This window comes from Piliocolobus tephrosceles, chromosome 3 (genome assembly GCF_002776525.5).
Source record: "Piliocolobus tephrosceles isolate RC106 chromosome 3, ASM277652v3, whole genome shotgun sequence".
NCBI classification, from domain to species: domain Eukaryota; kingdom Metazoa; phylum Chordata; class Mammalia; order Primates; family Cercopithecidae; genus Piliocolobus; species Piliocolobus tephrosceles.
This window is the reverse complement of record NC_045436.1, coordinates 147,051,761-147,074,989: the sequence shown is the minus strand read 5'-3', so window position 1 is coordinate 147,074,989 and position 23,229 is coordinate 147,051,761. Positions and strand designations below refer to the sequence as shown.

General features: G+C 38.0%; 1 protein-coding gene across 3 annotated transcripts in view; it reads left to right on the top strand.

Annotated features, from left to right (window-relative positions):
• Positions 1-23,229, top strand: part of WDR19 (WD repeat domain 19) — a 93,771-nt gene that overhangs the window by 44,245 nt on the left and 26,297 nt on the right. For all 3 annotated transcript variants that reach the window (XR_003309719.1, XM_026455803.1, XM_026455804.1), the window contains exons 18-28: positions 1,682-1,841; positions 2,056-2,166; positions 4,652-4,761; positions 10,209-10,266; positions 13,737-13,877; positions 13,959-14,041; positions 14,843-14,926; positions 16,448-16,594; positions 17,205-17,329; positions 19,209-19,321; positions 20,813-20,881. Coding sequence is in view for 2 of the 3 variants with exons in the window: in XM_026455803.1 (XP_026311588.1) it covers positions 1,682-1,841; positions 2,056-2,166; positions 4,652-4,761; positions 10,209-10,266; positions 13,737-13,877; positions 13,959-14,041; positions 14,843-14,926; positions 16,448-16,594; positions 17,205-17,329; positions 19,209-19,321; positions 20,813-20,881 (1,201 nt within the window). In the remaining variant the exon portion in view is untranslated. The remainder of the gene's footprint in view (positions 1-1,681; positions 1,842-2,055; positions 2,167-4,651; positions 4,762-10,208; positions 10,267-13,736; positions 13,878-13,958; positions 14,042-14,842; positions 14,927-16,447; positions 16,595-17,204; positions 17,330-19,208; positions 19,322-20,812; positions 20,882-23,229) is intronic.

Genomic DNA, 23,229 nt, shown 5'->3' with positions numbered 1-23,229 from the left:
TTCCTATTGCTTTTACAAACAAATCCAAATTCCTGGGGGACCTCCATGACCTACTAGGCACTTCATGATTTAAGACCAGCTCAGCTGTTTCCACTCAACTCCCTCTCTGTTCCACTGGCTGCTGAAATTGCATATATTTCACGATTCTTCCTGGAACGCCCTTTCCCTATCTCTGAATGTAGTAACCCCTCTTTCTTTACCCATCAGAAATTAGTGGAGTGGAAATTACCCATCTCCTGCTCCAGGAAGCCTTCCCCGACTTCCCCACCACCACAGGCAGTCCTGTTTGGGGTCTTTCTGATGGGTTGCCTCAGAGCCAGGATGCAGTATACACAGTGGTTAAGAGCGGGACACCACTTATCTCTGTGTGCCTTGGGCTAGTCTTTTAACATCTGTAAGCCTCACTTTCCTAATCTTTAAAGGAGAAATAATAATAATACTTAGTGGGTAGTGTTATTAGGGTAAGGGAAATTATGCAAAAGACTTAGCACCAAGAGTTACCTATTGTAAGTACTCAGTTACCTCTGTCAAACTGTGTTATAGTCATTTGTTTCCTTATCTGTCTCTTCCACCTTCCCCAATTGTGACTGCCTTAAGGACAGCAACTGTGGTTGATTTTTGTGTCATGTTTCCAAGCACATAAGAGGAGCTCAGTAAATATGTGTTGGATGGAAAAATGAATAGGTGAATAGATAAATGGATAAATGAAGAGATAGATAAATGTAATATATTCACTCATGTAGAGGTTCCACCAAAAGTTTAATTGGCATTTATGTTCATGTTTTAAACCAGAGGTCTGAAAACCTTTTCTGTTATGGTCCAAATGGTAAATATTTCAAGCTTTAAGGGCCATAGGGTCTCTATCACAGCTACTCAGGCTGGCTGTTGTAGCCGGAAAGTGGCCATAGACAATCCATTAAAGAGTGGGCTGGGCTGGGTGCGGTGGCACACACCTGTAATCCCAGCACTTTGGGAGGCTGAGGCGGGTGGATCACGAGGTCAGCAGATCGAGACCATCCTGCCTAACATGGTGAAACCGCATCTCTACTAAAAATACAAAAAATTAGCTGGCGTGGTGGTGCACGCCTGTAGTCCCAGCTACTCAGGAGGCTGAGGCAGGAGAATAACGAACCAGGGAGGCCGAGGTTGCAGTTAAGTGAGATTGCGCCACTGCACTCCACCCTGAGCAACAGAGCGAGACTCTGTCTTCAAAAAAAAAAAAAGAGTGGGCTGATGAGTGACTGTTCCACTCAAGCTGTATTTTCAAAACAGCAGCTGACTAGATTTGGCCCATGAGCCATAGTTTGCTGACCCCTGTTTTAAACTTCTAAATTTATAGGAATAGAATACTAATTTTATTAGACTTATGGAGAACAAAAATAATATTCATCTATATGTGAAATAAAAAGAAATAAATGAATAGAATTAGTTTAGTTGTTAATTGAGTAGGCTGATTACAGAGTAGATTCAGATTAATAAAAGAAATTCAGGGAAAAACATTTATCTGCACAAAAAAGGAAGAAAGCTTAAGTGTCTTTTCATTACTTGCAAATGACAATTACAGGTTAAGAAATGTTTTAGACAGTTTATCTGGGGCACACTATTAGATAACATGTAGTCTGAAAATTGCCTAACGTGGGAAGTGGAGCGTTCTGATTAAGCTTATGTACTTACATCCCAGGTTTTCTGATGCTTGGGAAATATGCAGGATTCTGAATGATGAGGCTGCCTGGAATGAGTTGGCCAGAGCTTGTCTACATCACATGGAAGTAGAGTTTGCAATCCGTGTTTATCGGAGAATTGGAAATGTTGGCATGGTGATGTCCTTGGAACAAATAAAGGTAAACAGCATGTTATAGAATTATCAAGTAAGTTAAGATGTAAATGCTATTTTAAGTTAAATGCAGTCTAAACTTTTTCCATTTAATCTTACCTAACTCTTAAACAAGTGAATCGATAGAATATTACCACTTCCTACAGATCAAAGTCCTTAAAAAAAAAAAAAAAAGTTAAACTCTTACATTTTTTTCTCATCAAAATTGCCTTTATTTGTAGGGACTAGAGGACTACAGTCTTTTGGCAGGACACCTTGCCATGTTTACCAATGATTATAACCTGGCTCAGGACCTGTACCTTGCATCCAGCTGCCCTATTGCTGCCCTGGAGGTATGGCAGCAATTAAGAATGGAAATTGTGTAAGAGGTATCCAGTGGGGAAATGGGGAAAAAAAAAATGGGGCCTGGCGCAGTGGCTCACGCCTCTAATCCCAGCACTTTGGGAGGCCAAGGTGGGTGGATCACCTGAGGTCAGAAGTTTGAGACCAGCTGACCAATATGATGAAACCTCATCTCAACTAAAAATATAAAAATTAGCTGAACGTGGTGGCATGTGCCTGTAATCCCAGCTACTCAGGAGGGTGAGACAGGAGAACAGCTTGAACCTGGGAGGTAGAGGTTGCAGTGAGCCTGTAATCCCAGCTACTTGGAGGCTGGGGAAGGAGAATCGCTTGAACCTATGAGGCAGAGGTTGCAGTGAGCCAAGATTGCACCACTGCACTCCAGCCTGGGTGACAGAGGGAGACTCCGTCTCAAAAAAAAAAAAAAAAGAAAGAACATAAGAACATGCAAAGGAGGATCACCCCTTCTATATAATTAAAATTTCTCAGCACAGACACTATATGCCTTCCCCCTTCTAAAATTCAAGCATGTCAGTTTAAGAACCCCTGAGTACTCATTAATTATAATATTTTTCATTAAAATCATAATTCAAAAATATGTTTATTCTGCATTTTGTGGAGGCATAAAATGCATGGTATTACAACATTACTAATTGAAATCTAAATGTGTCCAAAGAGAACAGATTGTGTAAATTACAAAAACATATACAAGGAAAAATATCATCATATATTGAGTGCTTATGTGGGCCAAGCACTTTTCTAAGCACTTGACATGTATTAACTCATTAAACCCTCACAACAATCCTATGAGATAGGATTGGTTTTTTCTCTGTTTTCCAGATGCGAAAACCGAGGCACATTTATCCTTATTGTGTGAAATTCTGTTGTGTATTAAGAGGTGAGCTAAGGACTAGTGTACCATCACTGGTTTCCCAGAGGTGAGCATTGCAGGAGAGGGCCTAGAGCAGGATGAAGGGCCTAGTTAGTTCAAGGGCAGGGAAGAAGGGAACCGTGGCCATATAGACTTGCAGTGAGGAGCGTAGACTTCACAGTCAGACATGTCTGGGTTCAAATTCCAGCTCTGTGTAAGCTTGGACATGTTATTTAACCTTTCTGAGCCCTTGATCCTATTTCTTTAAAGTAGGAAGAATAATATCTAGCTCACGGGATATTTGTAAAGATTTAAAAATGAGAACAAGATCTTTTAGCACAGTGCATGATCAATAGTAAAGACATATCATTAGCTGTTGTAAGCATTAATATTATTTCACCTAAAACTGGCATTTCTACAACTATGTAAAAGAGGTTGTTTTGGAAGCATTTGTTATTAATTTTACAGCTTTCCTTTTACAAATCATTCTATAGCAAATTTTCATTTTTAAATTTTAAGTGAACTAAATTAACTTTAAGAAAAATGTGGGTAATTTTACAGTATTATTTAAGATAATTGGGACACCCTGAGAAGTTTTCAAAACTTGGATTAGTACTCACTGAAATGGGAATATGGCTGCGATGACTGAGGGGAAAGATGTCATCTCAACTCTTCTGTATTTAACTGTGGGCACTTGTCATGTGCTGCTAGACTTGGAAAGAATTTGAGGTAATGGATTGATAATGGAGAAGGGTGATTACTCTTTAACCTCACTTTGAAAGCTGATGAGTTAACCAGGTGAAGAGTTCAGAGGCAGAGCCCTACTGCCCAGCTCTGTCATGTACCAGCTGTGTAACCTTATGTACAGAGGAGCCTCTCTTTGCCTCAGTTTCTGGATCTCTAACATGGATACAAGAAAGTATTGATACATTGCAAAAGGGTAGTTGTGAAAGATAAATAAGCTAATCCCCTAGAACAGTATCTGGCAGATAATAACACTTGAAAAATGTTAGCTATTATTGTTTGGAAAGTATGAATAAAGTGAGGAATGAACTTTAAAAGATTCCTTAATGATTAGTTTATATTTAGAATTATGTACCAGGCAGAGATAAAAGACCACAGGAACTAGGAAGAAAGATATATTTACATTTGCTATTACTCGTGTTGTGATATAGCTTCAGATTTTCTGAGAAAAACACACCAATTCCTATAGCAAAGTGTTCTCAACTTTTTAAAATCACTACCTTCTAAAAATAAAACTTAACTTTAATTGATTACATTAATTTAATTTGATTACTCCCTGCTGAGAAAAATTAAATACTAAGGACTAAGATTTTGTTAGATAAGATTGAGTTTTGGAGGGCCACAAACCATTGTAATAGCTAAGTTTTTTTGCCCCTCCAAGAATCAGTTTTTGCCTTCTTCAGGGCTCTGTCAACCCTATTGAGAATGCATGCTATAGTAATATATTATCATTGTAAAGATCAAGTTTCATTATTTAAACAAAAAGGTTTTGTAATTAGTTTTATTAAAACTAGCTCTTGGTGGTAACTTTGCAAAATAATTTTGCTCATTTAAAATTAAGGTCTTTCTCTTCTTAACAGATGAGAAGGGATTTACAGCATTGGGACAGTGCTCTACAACTGGCAAAGCATTTGGCCCCAGACCAGATTCCTTTTATATCAAAAGAATATGCTATTCAGCTTGAATTCGCGTAAGTCATTGTTTTTATACATTTCAGTCAGTAGCCAATGACTGCAAATATATTTAGTTTGAAACTTCCATTAATGATAAGGCCCTCCATTGATCTAATAATTTTTTTAGAGAAAAAATACTATATTAATTATATATCTGAAAAATGTTTTTTCTAATGATGTCTTATCTGTGCATTATCCACTTTAAGTTTTCAGCATCAAAATCTAAGTCTGGATCTAAGCTGTTTCTGCATTTAGAATCTAAATGTTATTATTATTATTTTATTATTATTTTTAATAGAGACAGGATCTCTCTGTGTTACCCAGGCTGGAGAGCTGTGGTGTGATCATAGCTCACTGCAGCCTCAAACTCCTGTGCTCAAGTGATCCTCCCATCTCAGCCTCCTGAGTAGCTGGGACTATAGGCATGCACCACAATGCCTGGCTAATTTTTAAATTTTTTTAAATTTTTAGAGAGACAGGGTCCCACCATCTTGACCAGGCTGGTCTCCTGAGCTCAAGTGATCCTCCCAACTCAGCCTCCCAAAGTGCTAGAATTATAAGCGTGAGCCACTGCGCCCAGCCTAAATATTATTTTTAATCGCATGTGGCCATCAACAACTATGCATAGCATCACACTGCTTTTCCTAACTTACGTCATGGTTCTGACCTCCTTTAACACTTTAAGGATTTGCTCTGTAATTTCAAACCATAGTGAAAAACACCAAGGTTTGGTCTACATTTTCTATTTGCTTAGAATTACAGTTTTTTCTAACAAAAGTAGACAAATGGGACTTAAACTAAAAAGCTTCTGCACAGCAAAAGAAACAATCAGCAGAGCAAACAGACAACCAACAGAATGGGAAAAAGTATTTGCAAACTATGCATCCAACAACAAGCGAATATCCAGAATCTGCAAGGAACTCAAACAACTCAACAAGAAGAAAACAAATAACCTCATTAAAAAGTGGGCAAAGGACATAAATAGACATTTTTCAAAAGAAGACATATAAGCAACCAATAAAAATATGAAAAAATGGTCAATATCATTAATCACCAGAGAAATGCAAATTAAAACCACAATGAAATACCGTCTTACACCAGTCAGAATCGCTATTATTAAAAAATCTATATAATAGACATTGGTAAGGATGTGGAGAAAAGGGAATGCTTATATACTGTTCATAGGAATGTAAATTAGTAGAACCTTTATGGTAAACAGTATTGCGATTTCTCAAAGAACTAAAACTAGAACTACCATTCGACCCAGCAATCCCACTACTGAGTGTATACCCAAAGGGAAAGAAATCATTACATCTAAAAGATACCTGCACTCATATGTTTATTGCAACGCTATTCATAATAGCAAAGGTAAGGAATCAACCTAAGTGTCCATCAGTAGAGCACTGAAGAAAGGAAATGTGGTGTACACACACACACACACACACACACACACACACCCCACAGAATACTACTCAGCCATAAAAAAAGAATGAATTTTGTCTTTTGCAGCAACATGGATGGAACTGGAGGCCAAAGGGATGTAACTCAGAAAATCAAATACTGCATGTTTTCCCTCATAAGTGGGAGCTCAACCTTGGGGACACAAGGACATACAGAGAGGAATAATAGACACTGAAGACTCCAAAAAGTGGGAGGGTGGATGAGGGTTGAAAAATTACCCACTGGGTGCAGTTTTCCCTATTCAGGTATGAGTACACTAACAGTCCAGACTTCACCACTACCCAATATATGCACACAAAGACCTACACTTGTACTTCACAGATACATACATTTTTTTAACTAAATGATTTTTTTAATTATAGTTTTTTGAGTTTCATGTGTATGAAAATTAGACAATTGGTATTGCAATTCAAGCCAAAAACTCTTCCCAGGAGGATACTGAGGGCTTGAGTAATAGTCCTTTATGATGCATGAATAGGAGTCACAAATCTCTCTTGCCTTTGGAAATTCCATAATCTATTCTGAGAAATTTAGAATTTTCTAGTGCTCTTAATTGCTAGACCCTCTTAATTGTCAATAGTCTTAATTGACAGACTATACATTTTTATTGCAGTGTTGCATCGAAGTGTAATTTTAGAGGCATTTAGGATCCAGTTTTAAGTTAACTTTCAGCCATTGTTGGTGCTACCAATGTAAATATCTGCAGAGAAAATAAATGAATAATTCATTTGCAAATATAAGTTTGTACATGTATGTGTAATGACAACCAGACATTTTAACATTTATTTTGATACATTCTAACATTCAAAAATATTAAAATATGGAAAAAGATTAGTCTTTAAACAAAGAAAATATAGTTATAACATTTGATTTTTTTCTAAAAACATTTCACATAGTTCTACTTTACTGTCATAGAGACTTTGGATTCATTGAGAATACTGACACATAAATTCATGTAGTAGGAGTTACTCTATCAAAAACTACTCTGTACCAGGCATGGTGGCTCATGCCTATAATCCTAGCTCTTTGAGAGGCCAAAGAAGGAAGACTGCTTGAGCTCGGGAGTATGAGACCAGCCTTGGCAACATAATGAGAACTTGTCTCTACAAAGAAAAAAAGAAAAAAAAAGCCAAGCCTGGGCTCACGTGACTGCAGTCCCAGCTGCTAGAGAAGCTAAGGTGGGAGGATCACTTGAGCCCAGAACGTTGAGGCTGCTGTGAGCTGTGATCATGCCACCATACACCAGCCTAGGCGGTGGAGCAAGACCCTGTTTCAAAATAAGAAAAGTAAGTACTCTTTCATTTCTAAACATGGTATCTTCTTTCAAGTTTTCTATTCTACAGATTAAAATCGTTTTAGAGATTTTATTTCTTCTTAATCAATCTGATGAAGTTTGCCACATTTCTGTTCCTTATAAATGCATATACCAAAAAGTGCACATTGGAATCTTTGTACGTAACACAAGAGACAGGGCCCCAGTCCCCTGGCCCTCCACCTGCATCCTGAAGATGACTGAGTCTTAGAATATAAAACTTCTCTGCTAAGGAGAAAAGATGATCCACCATGTCCTGTCAGAGTACAGACACCCCAGTAAGCCGTTGGACCATCCAGAACACTTAGATTTTTCACTTCCTTCAGGAAAATTTGAAGTGTTGTAACAAATTCTCAAACTTGTCTCGTGGTCAGATGAACTGAAGTCAGTTGAAAGCCTGTGTGTTGTCATTTCTAACCCCTTCTGCTCACCACTTGACCGTGAAGCCACCAATTCTCAAAGCCTTCACTGATATTTGTATGCAGATCTTCGGACCCTAGTATACACACACTCTAGCCCCCAACAGTCTGAAGGAATTTCCTTGTGATAATGGGACCTAACTTAGGTATAGTTCATTGTCATCAATACCTGAATAGCCACCAGCTACTGACTTTGACACCTAAGACCCTAGGCCTGTGTTCCATTTCAACCGTCTGTTTCATTATGCATCCAAGACCTTGATTAGGTCAAAGCAGGGCCAGTCTATCAGGTCTAGGTGAGATTTAACTTACTAAAGTCTGGGATTAAACTGATGAGCTAGTTCCATATGAGAGCTTCAAAATAAAATAATAAATAATCCAGTGAGCTAAAATAACAAAAAATAAAGTGAGAGTTCCAAAGTATTAATTTAGCATGCCCAAGGAAAACCTCAGGCTTCTGTGGGAGGAACTGTCAACTCAATTGATTACATCAGCTGAGCTAGGGATATCACCTGAGGATGTCTCTTCCCGATTCTCAGGAAAAATCCCTAGCTTGGTTGATGTAATCAGGTCCGTATTAGAAATTTCCATTTAGGAACATTGCTGACTCTGGAGTCCTAGGCTGAACAAAAGAAAGTTCTCAACCGCCGAACAGCTCCTTTTCCAAAAATGTCCTTCTACATTAATAGATGAGGAAAGTGAATGAGGCTTAGAGAGGTTTAGTAACTTGTCTAAGCTGATAAAGTAGTGATAAGGTAGATCTCAAATCATGCCATTTCAGAGCTGATGAATTTATTCTGGAGAAGATGGTTTCTTAGAGGAAGATAGATCCCAAAAAGTATCTTAGGCAAATCACTGATTCATTCTATCCCAAACAGTGAAAATAAGTTGAAAATAATAAAAGTCTTCTGTATATGCAGACCCATGTTAGCATCAGTCACAGGAAGTTGTTATTATTATTATTATTATTATTATTATTATTATTTGAGATGGAGTCTTGCTCTGTCACCCAGGCTGGAGTACAGTGGCGCAATCTCAGCTCACTACAACCTCCACCTCCTGCGTTCAAGCAATTCTCCTGCCTCAGCCTCGCGAGTAGCTGGGATTACAGGCACATGCCACCACACGCGGCTAATTTTTGTATTTTTAGTAGAGACAGGGTTTCACCACGTTGGTCAGGCTGGTCTTGAACTCCTGACCTCATGATCCGTGTGCCTCGGCCTCCCAAAGTGCTGGGGTTACAGGCGTGAGCCACCGTGCCTGGCCCAGGAATATTATTTATATCATGTATATTAATACTTTTTCTTGGTATAAGAACCAGGGCCCTCAGCACTATAATCCCCAATGTATTCCTCCACTTCTACCCTTTAATAAATTGATGGCCTTCTAGATTCCCTCAATATATATTCTTGTAAATATTGGGCCTTTGGTTAAAAAAAAAAAAAAAAATGTTCTATGGTCATGTGATTGTCATTTAGTGCCCCAAAGGAAATAATTAACCAAAAATAGCCAATAAAAGTAATGTAGCTTCTTATCAGAAAAAATAGCTAATACATGCTAGGCTTAATACTTAGGTGATGGGTTGATAGGTACAGCAAACCACCATGGCACATGTTTACCTATGTAACAAACCTGCACATCCTGCACATGTACCCTGGAATTTAAAAAGAAAATTAATGTAGCTCCTCAAAATACCACACAGTATTAATGTAGCTCCTAGCATACCACACAGTAAGTACCTTACAGTATAGCATAACCCAGCTTAATAATTACTTTTAAAGTAGTAAGATAATGACATACTGCACTTTGAAAGAATGCATCTGTAGTGTTCCACATCTTTTGTGAGCTTAAGCAACTCAATGACAAAGATTATCCTTTAAATCTTGTATTTGTAAATTGGTCTACTACTCCCCAATTATGGCTCATGCCTGTAATCCTAGCACTTTGGGAGGCCAAGGTGGTAGATCATTTAAGCCCAGGAGTTCAAGACCAGCCTTGGCAACATAGTGAGACTTTGTCCCTACAAATTTTTTTTTTTTTTTAATTTGCCAGGCATGGTGGCACATGCCTGTAGTCTCAACTACTCAGGAAGCTGAGGTTGGAAGATCACTTGAGCCAGTGAGGTGTCAGGGCTACAGTGAGCTGTGTTTGTGCCACTGCACTCCAGCCTGGGCAGTAAGACCCTGTAAAAAAAAGAGAAAAAAAAAAAGGAAAAAGTATATGTAAATAAAATTCTAAAATAAATATTAAAATTCACTCTTTTTTTTTTCAGGGGTGATTATGTAAATGCTTTGGCTCATTATGAGAAAGGAATAACAGGTGATAATAAGGTAACCTTGGATAAAGATAAGATATGCCTAATAATTTTTGGGTTCATTTTCAGTTTCATTTTTAAAAATCATGGTCTTATTTGTATTATATTTCCTATCTAGCAGGTGAGCCTTTTCTTTGGTTTACTAACAACCTTGCAAGGAAATAGTTAAATCATTTTAAAACACTTCAAGCTCTTAAAATCTGACGAAGACAATATTTTTACCAGTCTGATAAGTTTTACATTCTTAATATAAGTCTAAGTAAAGTTGGAAATAAGATTTTTATCCTTTCTTACCTACAGGCTATGATTTTCATAAGATTTTTCCTTTTGCTCTTTTTAAAAGTTTCAGTAGGCTGGGCGCAGTGGCTCGCACCTGTAATCCCAGCACTTTGGGAGGCCAAGGCGGGCAGATCACGAGGTCAGGAGTTTAAGACCAGCCTGGCCAATATGGGGAAACCCCGTCTACTAAAAAAAAAATACAAAACTTAGCCAGGCATGGTGGCATACGCGTGTAGTCCCAGCTACTCGGGAGGCTGAGGCAGAAGAATCGCTTGAACCCGGGAAGTGGAGGTTGCAGTGAGCCAAGATCGTGCCACTGCACTACAGCCTGGGTGACAGAGTGAGACTCCATCTCAAAGAAAAAAGAAAAAGTTTCAGTAACCATTTTGAAAGTGAATTCCCAATCCATAAAACTTTGTTCTGCTGTTTCTGTCTCATACTATATCTTTTAAGATGACCCTGGAAAGCATGACCCACTATGCTACCTCTTTTTCCCATCCCAGAATTCTAGCTTAAAAAGCTAGGATTTATAATAATAATTACTGTTTTTAAGTTAGGTGATGTCTTGTGAAGGTTGAAAATCTTTTGACTTTCCATTTTATATATAGCATTTTTATTACAAAAGTAATGCAACCTCATGATAGCTAATTTGAAAAATCACCAAACTATGTTAACATGAAAAGTGAGTCCAGGCCAGTCTGGCCAATGTGGCAAAACCCCATCTCTACTAAAAATACAAAAATTAGCAGCCATGGTGATGGGCGCCTGTAATCCCAGCTACTCGAGAGGCTGAGGCAGAGAGAATCGCTTGAACCCAGGAGGCGGAGGTTGCAGTGAGCCAAGATCGTGCCATTGCACCCCAACCTGGACAACACAGTGAGACTCTGTCTCAAAAAAAAAAAAAAAAAAAAAAGTGGGCCCAGGGCCAGGCACAGTGGCTCATGCTGGTAATCCCAGCACTTTGGGAGGCTGAGGCCAGTGGATCACTTTAGATCAGGAGACCAGCCTGGCCAACATGGTTAAACCTTGTGTCTACTAAAAATACAAAATTAGTCAGGTGTGGTGGCACGCACCTGTAATCCCAACTACTCGGGTAACTGAGGCAGGAGAATCACTTGAATCGGGAAGCAGAGGTTGCAGTGAGCTGAGATCACACCATTGCACTCCAGCCTGGGCAACAAGAGGGAAACTCCGTCTCCAAAAAAAAAGTAGAAAAGAAAAGTGAGTCTAAGTAATGCTTGACACCAGGAGTTCAAGACCAGCCTGGACAACAAAACAAGACCCCCATATCTACAAATTCATTTGTTTATTTTTCTTTTGGAGACAGTCTTTCACTGGGTCACCCAGGCTGGAGTGCAGTGGTGCGATCCTGGTTAACTGCAACCTTTACCTCCTGGGTTCAAGCGATCCTCGTACCTCAGCCTCCCGAATAGCTGGGATTACAGGCATATGCCACCATGATTGACTAATTTTTGTATTTTTGGTAGAGACAGAGTTTTGCCACGTTAGCCAGGCTGGTCTTGAACTCCTGGCCTCAAGTGATCTGCCCACCTCAGCCTCCCAAAGTGCTGGGATAACAGGCTTGAGCCACCGCGCCCGGCCCATCTCTACAAATTTAAAAATAAAAAATTAGCTGGGTATGGTAGCATTGCATCACTGCACTCCAGCCTAGGCAGTAGAATGAGGCCCAGTGTCTTTAAAAAAACAACTTTTTTTAATTAAAAAATAAAAATTAAAAAATTAAATTCGTTTTTTAAAATCACTACAATGAATATTCTACCTAGTACATGTATCTTTAGCTACCTATGACAGTATTTCTGAAGAATATTTTCCTATAAGTTAGATTTCTAGGTTACAAAGTGTACTTTTCATTTTTGACATGGCTAAATTGCTGTTCAAAAGAAATTGTAATAATTCACACACATTCCATGTATGATAGTGCCCCCTTCATTCTCAGCAAAACTGAATGTTATCAGTTGTTTTATCTCTACCAATTCTATAAGCAAATAAAGATATTTTAGTTTATGTATATTTGATTATTGGTGAAGTTGAGCATGTTTTTATTTATTGACCAATTGTATTTTGTTTCCACTTGTATTTTTTAATGAATTGTCTGATCATGTCCTTTGCTCATTTATCTCTTAGGTTTTTGACATTTTCTTTGTCTGGCTACATCAATTTTAGTTCATTCTTTATCTGCACCATCAAATACAGTAACCACTAGCCACAGGTGTCTACTTAAATTATTTAAAGTTAAATAAAATTTAAAATTCAATTCCTCTGTTACACTAGCTGTATTTCAAATGCCCAGTAGCTACCATATTGGATGGGGCAGATATAGAACATTTCTGTCATCACAGAAAATTTTACTAGACATGCTGCTTTAGATAAAATATAATCTGACATTATATCTTACTAGTAGAGATTAGTTATTTGGTGAGTTCTTTAGCTGTCTTTGGTATCTTTAATGAATTTAACAATTACTAAAGAAATGAAGTTTTTATGTTTAATCATGCCTCATAGAGAAATCTGCAATTTGATAAATGGTTTTCTTCTTAATTTTATTCATAGCATTTATGCTATATAGCTAGTATATTACTTCTTACATACAATTTTATACCAAAAAGACATATGAAGGTGGCCGGGCACGATGGCTCATGCCTGTAATCCCAGCATTTTGGAAGGCCGAGGCAGGCAGATCACGAGGTCAGGAGATCGAGACCATCCTGGCTAACACGGTGAAACCCCATCTCTACTAAAAATACAAAAAATTAGCCGGGCGTGGTCGTGGGCACCTGTAGTCCCAGCTACTTGGGAGGCTGAGGCAGGAGAATGGCTTGAACCCAGGAGGCAGAGCTTGCAGTGAGCAGAGATCACGCTACTGCACTCCAGCCTGGGCAACGGAGCGAGACCCCATCTCAAAAAAAAATAAAAAGAAAAGAAGGTCAAGACATATGAGAGATAGTAAAAATTTGGTCTTAAGCATGAAGTTGATCTAGGCTTTCACAGAACAAAATACAATTTTGTAATAGCTGGTTTTTTTTAAAAAAAGACCCAAGTGTTATTTTAAAATCATGAGATTTCCCTGAAAAGATAAAAGTAAACCATAACCTTTGGAATGATTTTAGAGTTAAATTCATTGTTCTTTCTTAAACACATGGTGTTAAGTTAGAATCTGATTTGTTAGTATTTGCCTTGTGATTGCAGGAACATGATGAAGCTTGTCTGGCTGGAGTGGCCCAGATGTCCATAAGAATGGGAGACATACGTCGAGGGGTTAACCAAGCACTGAAGCATCCCAGCAGGGTCCTTAAAAGAGACTGTGGAGCCATATTGGAGAATATGAAGGTCCTCTTTTGTCTGCATCAATATTCATATGGTCTTTTATACATAATAACTTAGTATTTTAATAATCCTGTCTTATTTTAGCAATTTTCAGAAGCAGCCCAACTGTATGAAAAAGGTCTCTACTATGACAAAGCAGCATCTGTTTACATCCGCTCTAAGAATTGGTAAGAGCCGCCTGCGGTTTGTTTCTGAACAGGATTGGAAATGAATGTGCCTCTGGGGTCTCCCCACTTGCCTCCTTGCCATGCTTTCTCCCTGTCCATTCTGTTCCCCTATCTAGACCTGCCCTTCATCTCTTTTGTTCTCCTTAGATAAGTTCATATTAATAGTTCTTTTTCCAAAGAATAGCACATTCTCCTGGTTTGGTGTGGAGAAATCCTTAATCAGATAAATTAGTAGGAAAAAACAAAAACCCCCCTTGTCCTAACAGAGTTAATGGACTAACCATTTTCCTACCCTTGGGGGTGGGAGTGGAGTGGGTGTTAGGAGAAACAGCAATTAAATCAGCTTTTACCCATAGGAGCCAAGATTTTCTTTTCTTTTTTTTTTTTTTTTGAGACAGAGTCTCGCTCTGTTGCTCAGGCTGGAGCGTAGTGGCATGATCTCAGCTCACTGCAACCTCTACCTCCTGGGTTCTAGCAATTCTCTGCCTCAGCCTCCTGAGTAGCTGGGATTACAGACATGCCACCACTATGCCTGGCTAATTTTGGTACTTTTTTTTCTAGTAGAGACAGGATTTCACCATGTTGTCCAGGCTGGTCTTAAACCCCTGAACTCAGGTGATCTGCCCGCCTCACCCTTCCAAAGTGCTGGGATTACAGGCCACTGCACCCCACCAGGAACCAAGATTTTTGAAAGATAGTAATAACTGTTTTTTGCATCCTAAAACCTAACATTTGGTTATAGCAGGCTACTTTTAGAGTGAACATGGTACTCATATTGTTCTCCTGGACCTACTTTTCCAGGGCAAAAGTTGGTGATCTTCTGCCCCATGTTTCTTCTCCTAAGATCCATTTGCAGTATGCCAAAGCCAAGGAAGCAGATGGAAGGTTTGTACACTTTCTCAAATTTATACCAATTTAAAGTAATATAAGCTTTACAAATTAACCATTGATATTTGCAACCCTGTAAGAAAGGCAAAGTAGAGAAAGACAGAAAACACCTTTATTTAATCCTTTGTTGACCTGAAGTGCCAGACTATTAAAATTCTCCTGTACCTCATATATCTCAGTGTTTCCTTTATATACTCAAATATAGACTAATATCTCTTTTTATTTGAGGGTTTTATAGTGGAAGTTGAAATTTTGATATAATATGACATGAAAATAAAGTGATTGTTATTTTATTAAGGAGGATTATTATTTTATAAATCACAGATGCAGGGGGAAAGAAAAGTGAAGAAACATACAGCTGCTTGCTGAAGCCACATAGGGCTGCTTGTTTAAGCTTGTTTAAGCTGCTTAACTATCCATTGCTATATTTTAACTGTATTTAAAAATTTATAACTCTATTGTAATACAGTTAAAATATAGCAATGGATAGTTAATATCCTAAACATACAAAGATCTCCCACTACTTAATACAAGAAACTCAAAGACACTAATAGGAAAATGGGCTAAAGACAAGAACACAGGTGCCAGAGGAGGAAATACAATTATGAAATTGCATTTGATGTAAACATGAAAAGGTTCTACCTCACTAATAGTAATTAAATTAAGGCAACCTGCCATATTTGGAAATATTTATTTTAAACTAATAGCCATGTTGTCAAAATGTGCTTATATGTACACAACCAATAGAAATGTAACTTTTGGGCTGGGCATGGTGGCTTACACCTGGAATCCCTGCACTTTGGGAGGCCAAGGCAGGAGGATCACTTGAGGCCAGGAGTTTGAGGACAGCCTGGGCAACAGAGAGAGAGCCCATCTCTACAACAAGTTTAAAAATAAAAAAAAATTTTTTTAAAGAGGTGTAACTTTCTATAGCCTCTGGAAATTAACTTGGAAATATCTACTAAGAAACTTTTAAAGGAGATTTAATACCCTGCACTTTTAGAAAAGTAACCTTAGGAAATAGAGATATATACCGAATGTCTTGTTGAAATGGAGGGAGCTGAGAGCCGGTCAGGAACTGAAGAGGGATCCTGAGCTCTATCTGGAGGTCAACACAAAGGTATGAGCTTTGTGACTGAGGATATGTAAAGGTTTTATATATCACCATGAAGCTGTATCTATAATTGTGAAAAAAAATCTACATTTTCTATGTTTTCTATATTACTATTATAATCTTCCTACTTAAAAGGAAAAAAAAGCAGTAAAATGTAAAAAAAATATGGCTTTGATTCAGATGGGAAAATACAATTTAATATTGATATTTTACTGTTCATCAAATTGCTAAAAAGAACATTTTAGTGGGGTGGTTTCTGGTATTTTTCTGTTAAAGGAAAAAGAAGTTCAGGAAAAATAAGCAGTCACCATCAATAACATGAAAAAGTGTCCTAAACACTTATCAACATTTTCTCCCCAGATTGACAGTGTTAAAAAAAGTTTATCTGAGCTATGTTTTTACAGATACAAAGAAGCTGTTGTGGCTTATGAGAATGCAAAACAATGGCAAAGTGTAATCCGCATCTATCTGGATCACCTCAATAATCCTGAAAAAGCTGTCAGTATTGTTAGAGAGACCCAGTCTCCGGATGGAGCCAAAATGGTAGCCAGGTAACATAATACATTAATATTTTTGGACTTTCAAAAACTAACCATAAAAGTAAGCCTCCACTTTCTATCATCAAACATATTAATTCAAAAGGAATATTTAGTCTTTATTTTTTTTATCAGGTCTAAGTATTTAAATTCAAAGGCTGTTGTGGTCAGCAGACAAGAGTATGTCTTTCAAGTGTAAGCATATAATATAGAACTGCATGCTGGGTGTGGTGGCTCACACTTGTAATCCCAGCACTTTGGGAGGCCGAGATGGATGGATCACCTGAGATCAGGAGTTCAAGACCAGCCTGGCCAACATGATGAAACCCCATCTCTACTGAAAATACAAAAAATTAGCTGGGTGTCGTGGTGCATGCCTATAGTTCCAGCTACTTGGGAGGCTGAGGCAGGAAAATCGCTTGAACCCAGGAGGCGGAGGCTGCATGAGCCAAGATTGCACCACTGCACTCCAGCCTGGGTGACAGTGAGACTCCATTTCAAAAAAAAAAGAACTGCAATTTATCTAATAAATTTTGATTTTTAAATGGTTTCCCCTGGTTGAAAATTTTGTAAATCACAAACTCATTTAAGAGTCTAGCTAATTAAAGAAAGTACTTTGCTTCAGGTTTTTTCTACAGCTTGGTGACTATGGGTCTGCCATCCAGTTTCTTGTCATGTCCAAATGTAACAATGAAGCTTTCACACTGGCTCAGCAACACAACAAAATGGAAATCTATGCAGATATTATCGGTAAATATCATTTTTTCCCTGGTTCTCTTCAAGATGTTTATCATAAAAACACTTTGTTGCTTATGATCTAATTATCAGATTGGTATACATACAAGAATGCACTTGGTGTAAATGTTTATCATTTATACGTAGACACACATGTATCTATGTTATGTGTTGGATTTGAAGATCCCTGCTACTTCAAGGTGAGATGGTATTGTTAAAAAGGATTATTTTAAAAAATTAGGGTCTTTCTGTGTGAATTCCAAGAGAGGCTAGATTTCCCAAATCCTGCTATTTATCAGCCAGTAGTAAATTGAAGATTTCAAAATGAAGGTGATAGAAAATGCAGGATGATTTTTGAAAATGTAAATATTTTCATTAAAAAATCGAGTTACAAATGATGAAGAGTGATATACCCAAGATGTGTTTTTCAAAGATTTGGACAGTCCAAAGGAGAATTTGATATTCTGGGAATGCCTGCTTAGAGGTTTTCTTCTCATGTTTGCAATTATTTTTAGAAACTACTGAAATAATTTTCAAATTTTCATTTCATGGACCATACGTAATGTTATTTGTGTTTTGTTTTGTTTTATTGTGCTAAAATATATGTAACATAAAATTTCCATTTAAAAGTGTACAATTTGGTACATTCATTCATGTTGTTATGTGGCCATCACTACTGTCCATCTCTAGAACTTTTTCATCATCCCAGACTTTCTCTGTACCCATTAAATAATAATTCCCCATTGCCCTCTTTTCCCTAGACCCTGGTAAGCACGATTTTACTTTCTGTATCTATGAATTTGACTATTCATGGTACCTCATATAAGTGGAATCATAAAATATTTGTTCTTTTGTGTTATTTTGTTTTTTATAATTCACAAAATGACCATAAGAATTGATGTTAGGATTCACAAGAAAATATTTATTTCAGTCTTCAAGGAAACAAATTAGGTAAAAGCTTCTTGGGATGCTTTGGCTTCCCAAATGACTTCTTGTGAAGTCATTAAGATAAGTAGAGAAAATAGAGTTTAAAAAAAAAAAAAAAAAGGAAGTACAGATAAGCAACTTCAGAATTGCCAATGCTTAACTTGACTGATGACATTTCTGTCCTAACATTACCACCACCATTTCACTAAAGCAATTTTTCTAAGTTCTTAAGAACATGGTTTGTCTTATATAAGGTGTGTATATTAAGGGTGTGTGTGTGTATGTGTGTGTGCCTCCTCCCACCTTCAAAACACACACATACTTTTCCCGACTTTGCTTTATGCCTTTCTCTTATAAACCCCCTTTTCCTCCAGCTGGAGGCGCAGGGTGGTTGTTATACTTTAGTATTCTATTGGGCCCCAACTCCCATAGGTAAATGTAAATGATGAATTGGAATTCCAGCAGCTTTGGGGGTCCTTCTTCCTCTATGCTTAATGTATTTAAGCCCCAAGCCAAAGGAAGAACAGTCATATCTTTAACCAGCATCTACTGGCTACTCGAATGTCATCTTCCCTACTTGTCTGACAAATATACAGACTATTGTTTAAACCAGGCATTGCTGAGAGGGATGGATTCCATTTGTATTACTAACAAAAACCTTATAATTTCCTCTCCTGGATCACATTTAGAGTTAAAAAAAAAAAAAAAAAAAGATGGAACAGAGTCAGTATTTGGGGTAATTGTGATAAGTATGTTTTGTGACGAAAACAGACATTAATAATTACATTGATGTTTGCTGTTAGGAGTTTTTAATCACCTATTTTTAGATCACTTGTTCTTAGATTTCTCATTAGATTTCTCTTAGATTTCACCCATTTTTAGATCACTCGTTCTTTATTTTCAGGTTAGCAGTAAAAGGTAAACAAATTTTGCTCAGATATTTTACTCAGTAAAACTTCTGTTATAGGTTCTGAAGACACTACTAATGAAGACTATCAAAGCATTGCCTTATACTTTGAAGGAGAAAAGAGGTATCTTCAGGCTGGAAAATTCTTCTTGCTGTGTGGCCAATATTCACGAGTTAGTATTTGCCAAGAAAATATACACTGACTACACAGGAATAATTGTAGGAAATATATGTAAATGCCAGTAACTCCCACTCAGATTTGAAATCTCAGAGCTAACTCTGAAATCTTCCTCTCCCTCCCACACCCAGTCACAACCTTCCTTTGTAATACCTCTCACATCTGTCACTTTCATTCTAACTACCATCAACTCAGTCCAGGCCTACATGACCTTGCTTCTGATTATTGCAGTAGTTTCTTATTTTTCCTGTTTTTAGTTTGTCCGCCTTTAGAGTTTGTCATCCTTCACTTTGTTCCCCAAATAATAGTTGCTTTCATTGTTACAGAGGCCATTGGCCTAAGGCAGGGGTTACAGTGTCCAAAGAAGGGACACGATAAGTGAAGCTACAGGGTAAAGCTGCACATTGTTCATGTGACAGGGTAGGGACTACTGAATGGCACATATCTTAAGAAGCCAGCTGTTGCTCACCTCCATAAAATTGTTTTTTAGGAATCCAGGCCCTGTAGTGCCAGATCATATGATTTTTTTCAAGAGAAATGGAAGCTTGGGGCTGCCAGTTTTGAAATATGTGCCCCGATATTTATAGAATACCTCACTGGCCAAAAAAAAATGTCTGTGTGTGAATTCAGCCTGCAGGCCACCACCAATTTGTTGTTGCTGGCTCTTAGATAAAGTCCAAACTCCTTAGCTGGCACTTAAGAGAATAGTTTGACCAACCAGCCAGAACTCCCTAATCTGGCACCTAGCTGTTTCCATAGAAGAGTCCCACATTCCTCTAACAGCCAGGACTTCATCCATCCTATTCTCCATCTTGGTTCCTCTCTGCTCCCTACGCCACCTACCACAAACCTATTCATCCTTCAAATGACACCTTCAGGATCATCTCCATGCCAAACCATCTTTTCTTCCTCAGAGCACCTATAAAAGAAAGAAAAAAAAACACTGACAATCCAGTCCATTTGTCTTTTTATAGTTGTAAATTTCTTCCTAAGTGTGGTGTTATGGTGTGCAGGAATTAGACAATTATGACTTAAAATAATTGGTCTCTTATATTATCATCATATCACACAGATCTTCCTGGTAAGACTGTACATAACACAGAAAAGAGGGGCCGTGCCATACCATTCCTGGTATTCTCCACGGGATCTAGCGAAGTCCCACATTCATAGTAGCAGGTTGTCAGTAACTATTTGTTGAAAGAATAAATGAATGAAAATAATTAAATCTTCCTACTGAAAAGGGCGCATTTTGCCTTTTCATTTCATCAGGACTAGATTCTTCAGAGGGTTAACTGGGTCCTTCCATTTTTAAACTACACCCAGCTTTTAAGGATATATTTAAGATCCAACACTATGCGAGCCCCTGGTTGAGATGAAGATACTTTCACAGACTGTAATTACTTTGTGTAAAAGCTGTGTGAAAGCTTTGTTTTCCCTAATGTGAAAATATTCTGAAAATTTTTAATTGCTATAATTCTCTTTTCAGGCACTTAAACACTTCCTGAAATGCCCAAGCTCAGAAGACAATGTGGCAATAGAAATGGCAATTGAAACTGTAAGTACACTTTGACTGAAACTTTCAAGAATGCCAATTTTTTTAAAAAATTCTTGAAGAAAATTTTAAATATATGCAGAAGTAGACCAAACGGTATAACAAACCCCTACGTACCCATCATGTAGCTTCAACAGCTGTCAATGCATAGACAGCCTCATTTTATTCATGCCCTCACCCTCTTTCCTGGGTGTTTTGTTTTTTTTTTTTTAAGTAAATCGCAGTCACCGTATCATTTCACTTGTGGATACAATATCAGTGTCTAAAAGATGAGAAACTTTGGATTTTCTTTTAGGTGTAACTTGAGTACAGTAAAGTTCACAAATCCTAAGTATACAACTGGATTAGTTTTTTCCTCTGTGCATACCTGTGTAACCCCCACCCAGATCAAGATATAGAACATTTCCAGCTACCGAAAGTCTCCCTCATGTCACGCCCCAGTTAATATCCCCCACCAAAGGTAACCACAATTCTGACTTATATTCTTATAGATTCGTTTTGCCTTTGTATAATCTAAATAGAAACAGAATCACGCATGTGTACGCTTGTGTCCAGTTTCAGTCAGCATTATGTATGCAAATGTGTCTGTTTGTGTTACTGCACATAGCAATAGGTCATTCTTTTTTTTTTTTTTTTTTTTTTGAGACAGAATTTCGCTCTTTTGCCCAGGCAAGAGTGCTGTGGCGTGATCTTGGCTCACTGCAACCTCCACCTTCCAGTTTCAAGTGATTCTCCTGTCTCAGCCTCCCGAGTAGCTGGGATTACAGGTGCCTGCCACCGTCCCCTGCTAGTTTTTGTATTTTTAGTAGAGACAGGGTTTCACCATGTTGGCCAAGCTGGTCTCGAACTCCTGACCTCGTGATCTGCCCACCTCAGCCTCCCAAAGTGCTGGGATTACAGGCATGAGCTGCCGTGTCCAGCTCAGCAATAGGTCATTCTTCTTCATTGCTGTGTAGTATTCTACTATATGACTGTACCACAGTTTATTTACCCCTGACTCTGTTAATGGACTTTTGAGTTGTCTCCAGTTTGGGCATATTATGAATAAAGCTGCCATAAAGCTGTTCATGTCTTTTGGTGAACAAAAGCCCTCAGTTTTATTGGGTATATATCCAGGAGTAGAATCATTAGGTCGTAGTATTCTAAATACAGGTCTTTTTGTCAGATATATGTTGCAAAAATCTTCAAAGGCATGGCTTACCTTTTTATTCTCTTGATGAGCAGAAATTCTTAACTTTTAATAAAGTTCAACTCATGAATCTTTTATAGTTAGTGCTTTTTGGTCCAATTAAGAAATTTTAAGCTGGGTGCAGTGGATCACTTGAGGTCAGGAGTTCAAGACCAGCCTGGCCAACATGGTGAAACCCCATCTCTACTAAAAATACAAAAATTAGCTGGGCATAGTGGTGGGCACCTGTAATCCCAGCTACTTTGGAGGCTGAAGCAGGAGAATCACTTGAACCTGGGAGGCAGAGGTTGTAGTGGGCCGAGACTGTGCCATTGCCCTCCAGCCTGGGCAACAAGAATGAAACTTCATCTCAAAAAAAAAAAAGAAAAGAAATCTCTGTCTATCCCATGGTCATGAAAATATTTCCCTTATGTTTTCTTCTAGTAATTTGTTCTATCTGTCTCATTTAGGCTTATGCCCATCCCGAATTAATTAGGTATATGGTATAAGGTAGGGGTCAAGGATATTTCTTTTCATTGTGGATATCCTGTTGACCCAGCACCATTTATCAAAATACCATCCTTTCCACCACTGAATTGCCACAAAGCATTTGTCATAAATGAAATGACATGAAATTACCATGTAGTATGAATCTGGTTTGGGATCCTCTAGTCTTTTCCTTTAGTCCGTCCTTGTACCAATACTCCATTGTCCTGATTACTGTATGTATTGTATATTATAATCTTTCTGTTTCTGTGGATTTGCCTATTCTAGACATTTCATATAAATGGAACCATATAATATGTGGCCTTTTGTGCCTGCTTCTCTCATTTAGCACCATGTTTTCAAGGCTCGTCCATGTTGTAGCATGTGACAAGAATTCATGCCTTCTTATGGCTGAATAATATTCCATTGTATGAATATACCACACATTGTTTATTCATCAGTTATTGGGCATTTGTTGTTTCTTCTTTTTGGCTATTATGAGTAATACTGCTGTTAACATTTGTGTGCAAGTTTTCATGTGGACATGTGTTTTCATTTCTCTTAAGTGTATTACTTAGGAGTGGAATTGCTAGGCCATATGTAAACCCTATGTTTAACATTTTGAGAAACTGTCCAACTGTTTCCTGAAGCGGCTGACCACTTATATTCCAACAGGCACTGTGTGAGGGTTCCAATT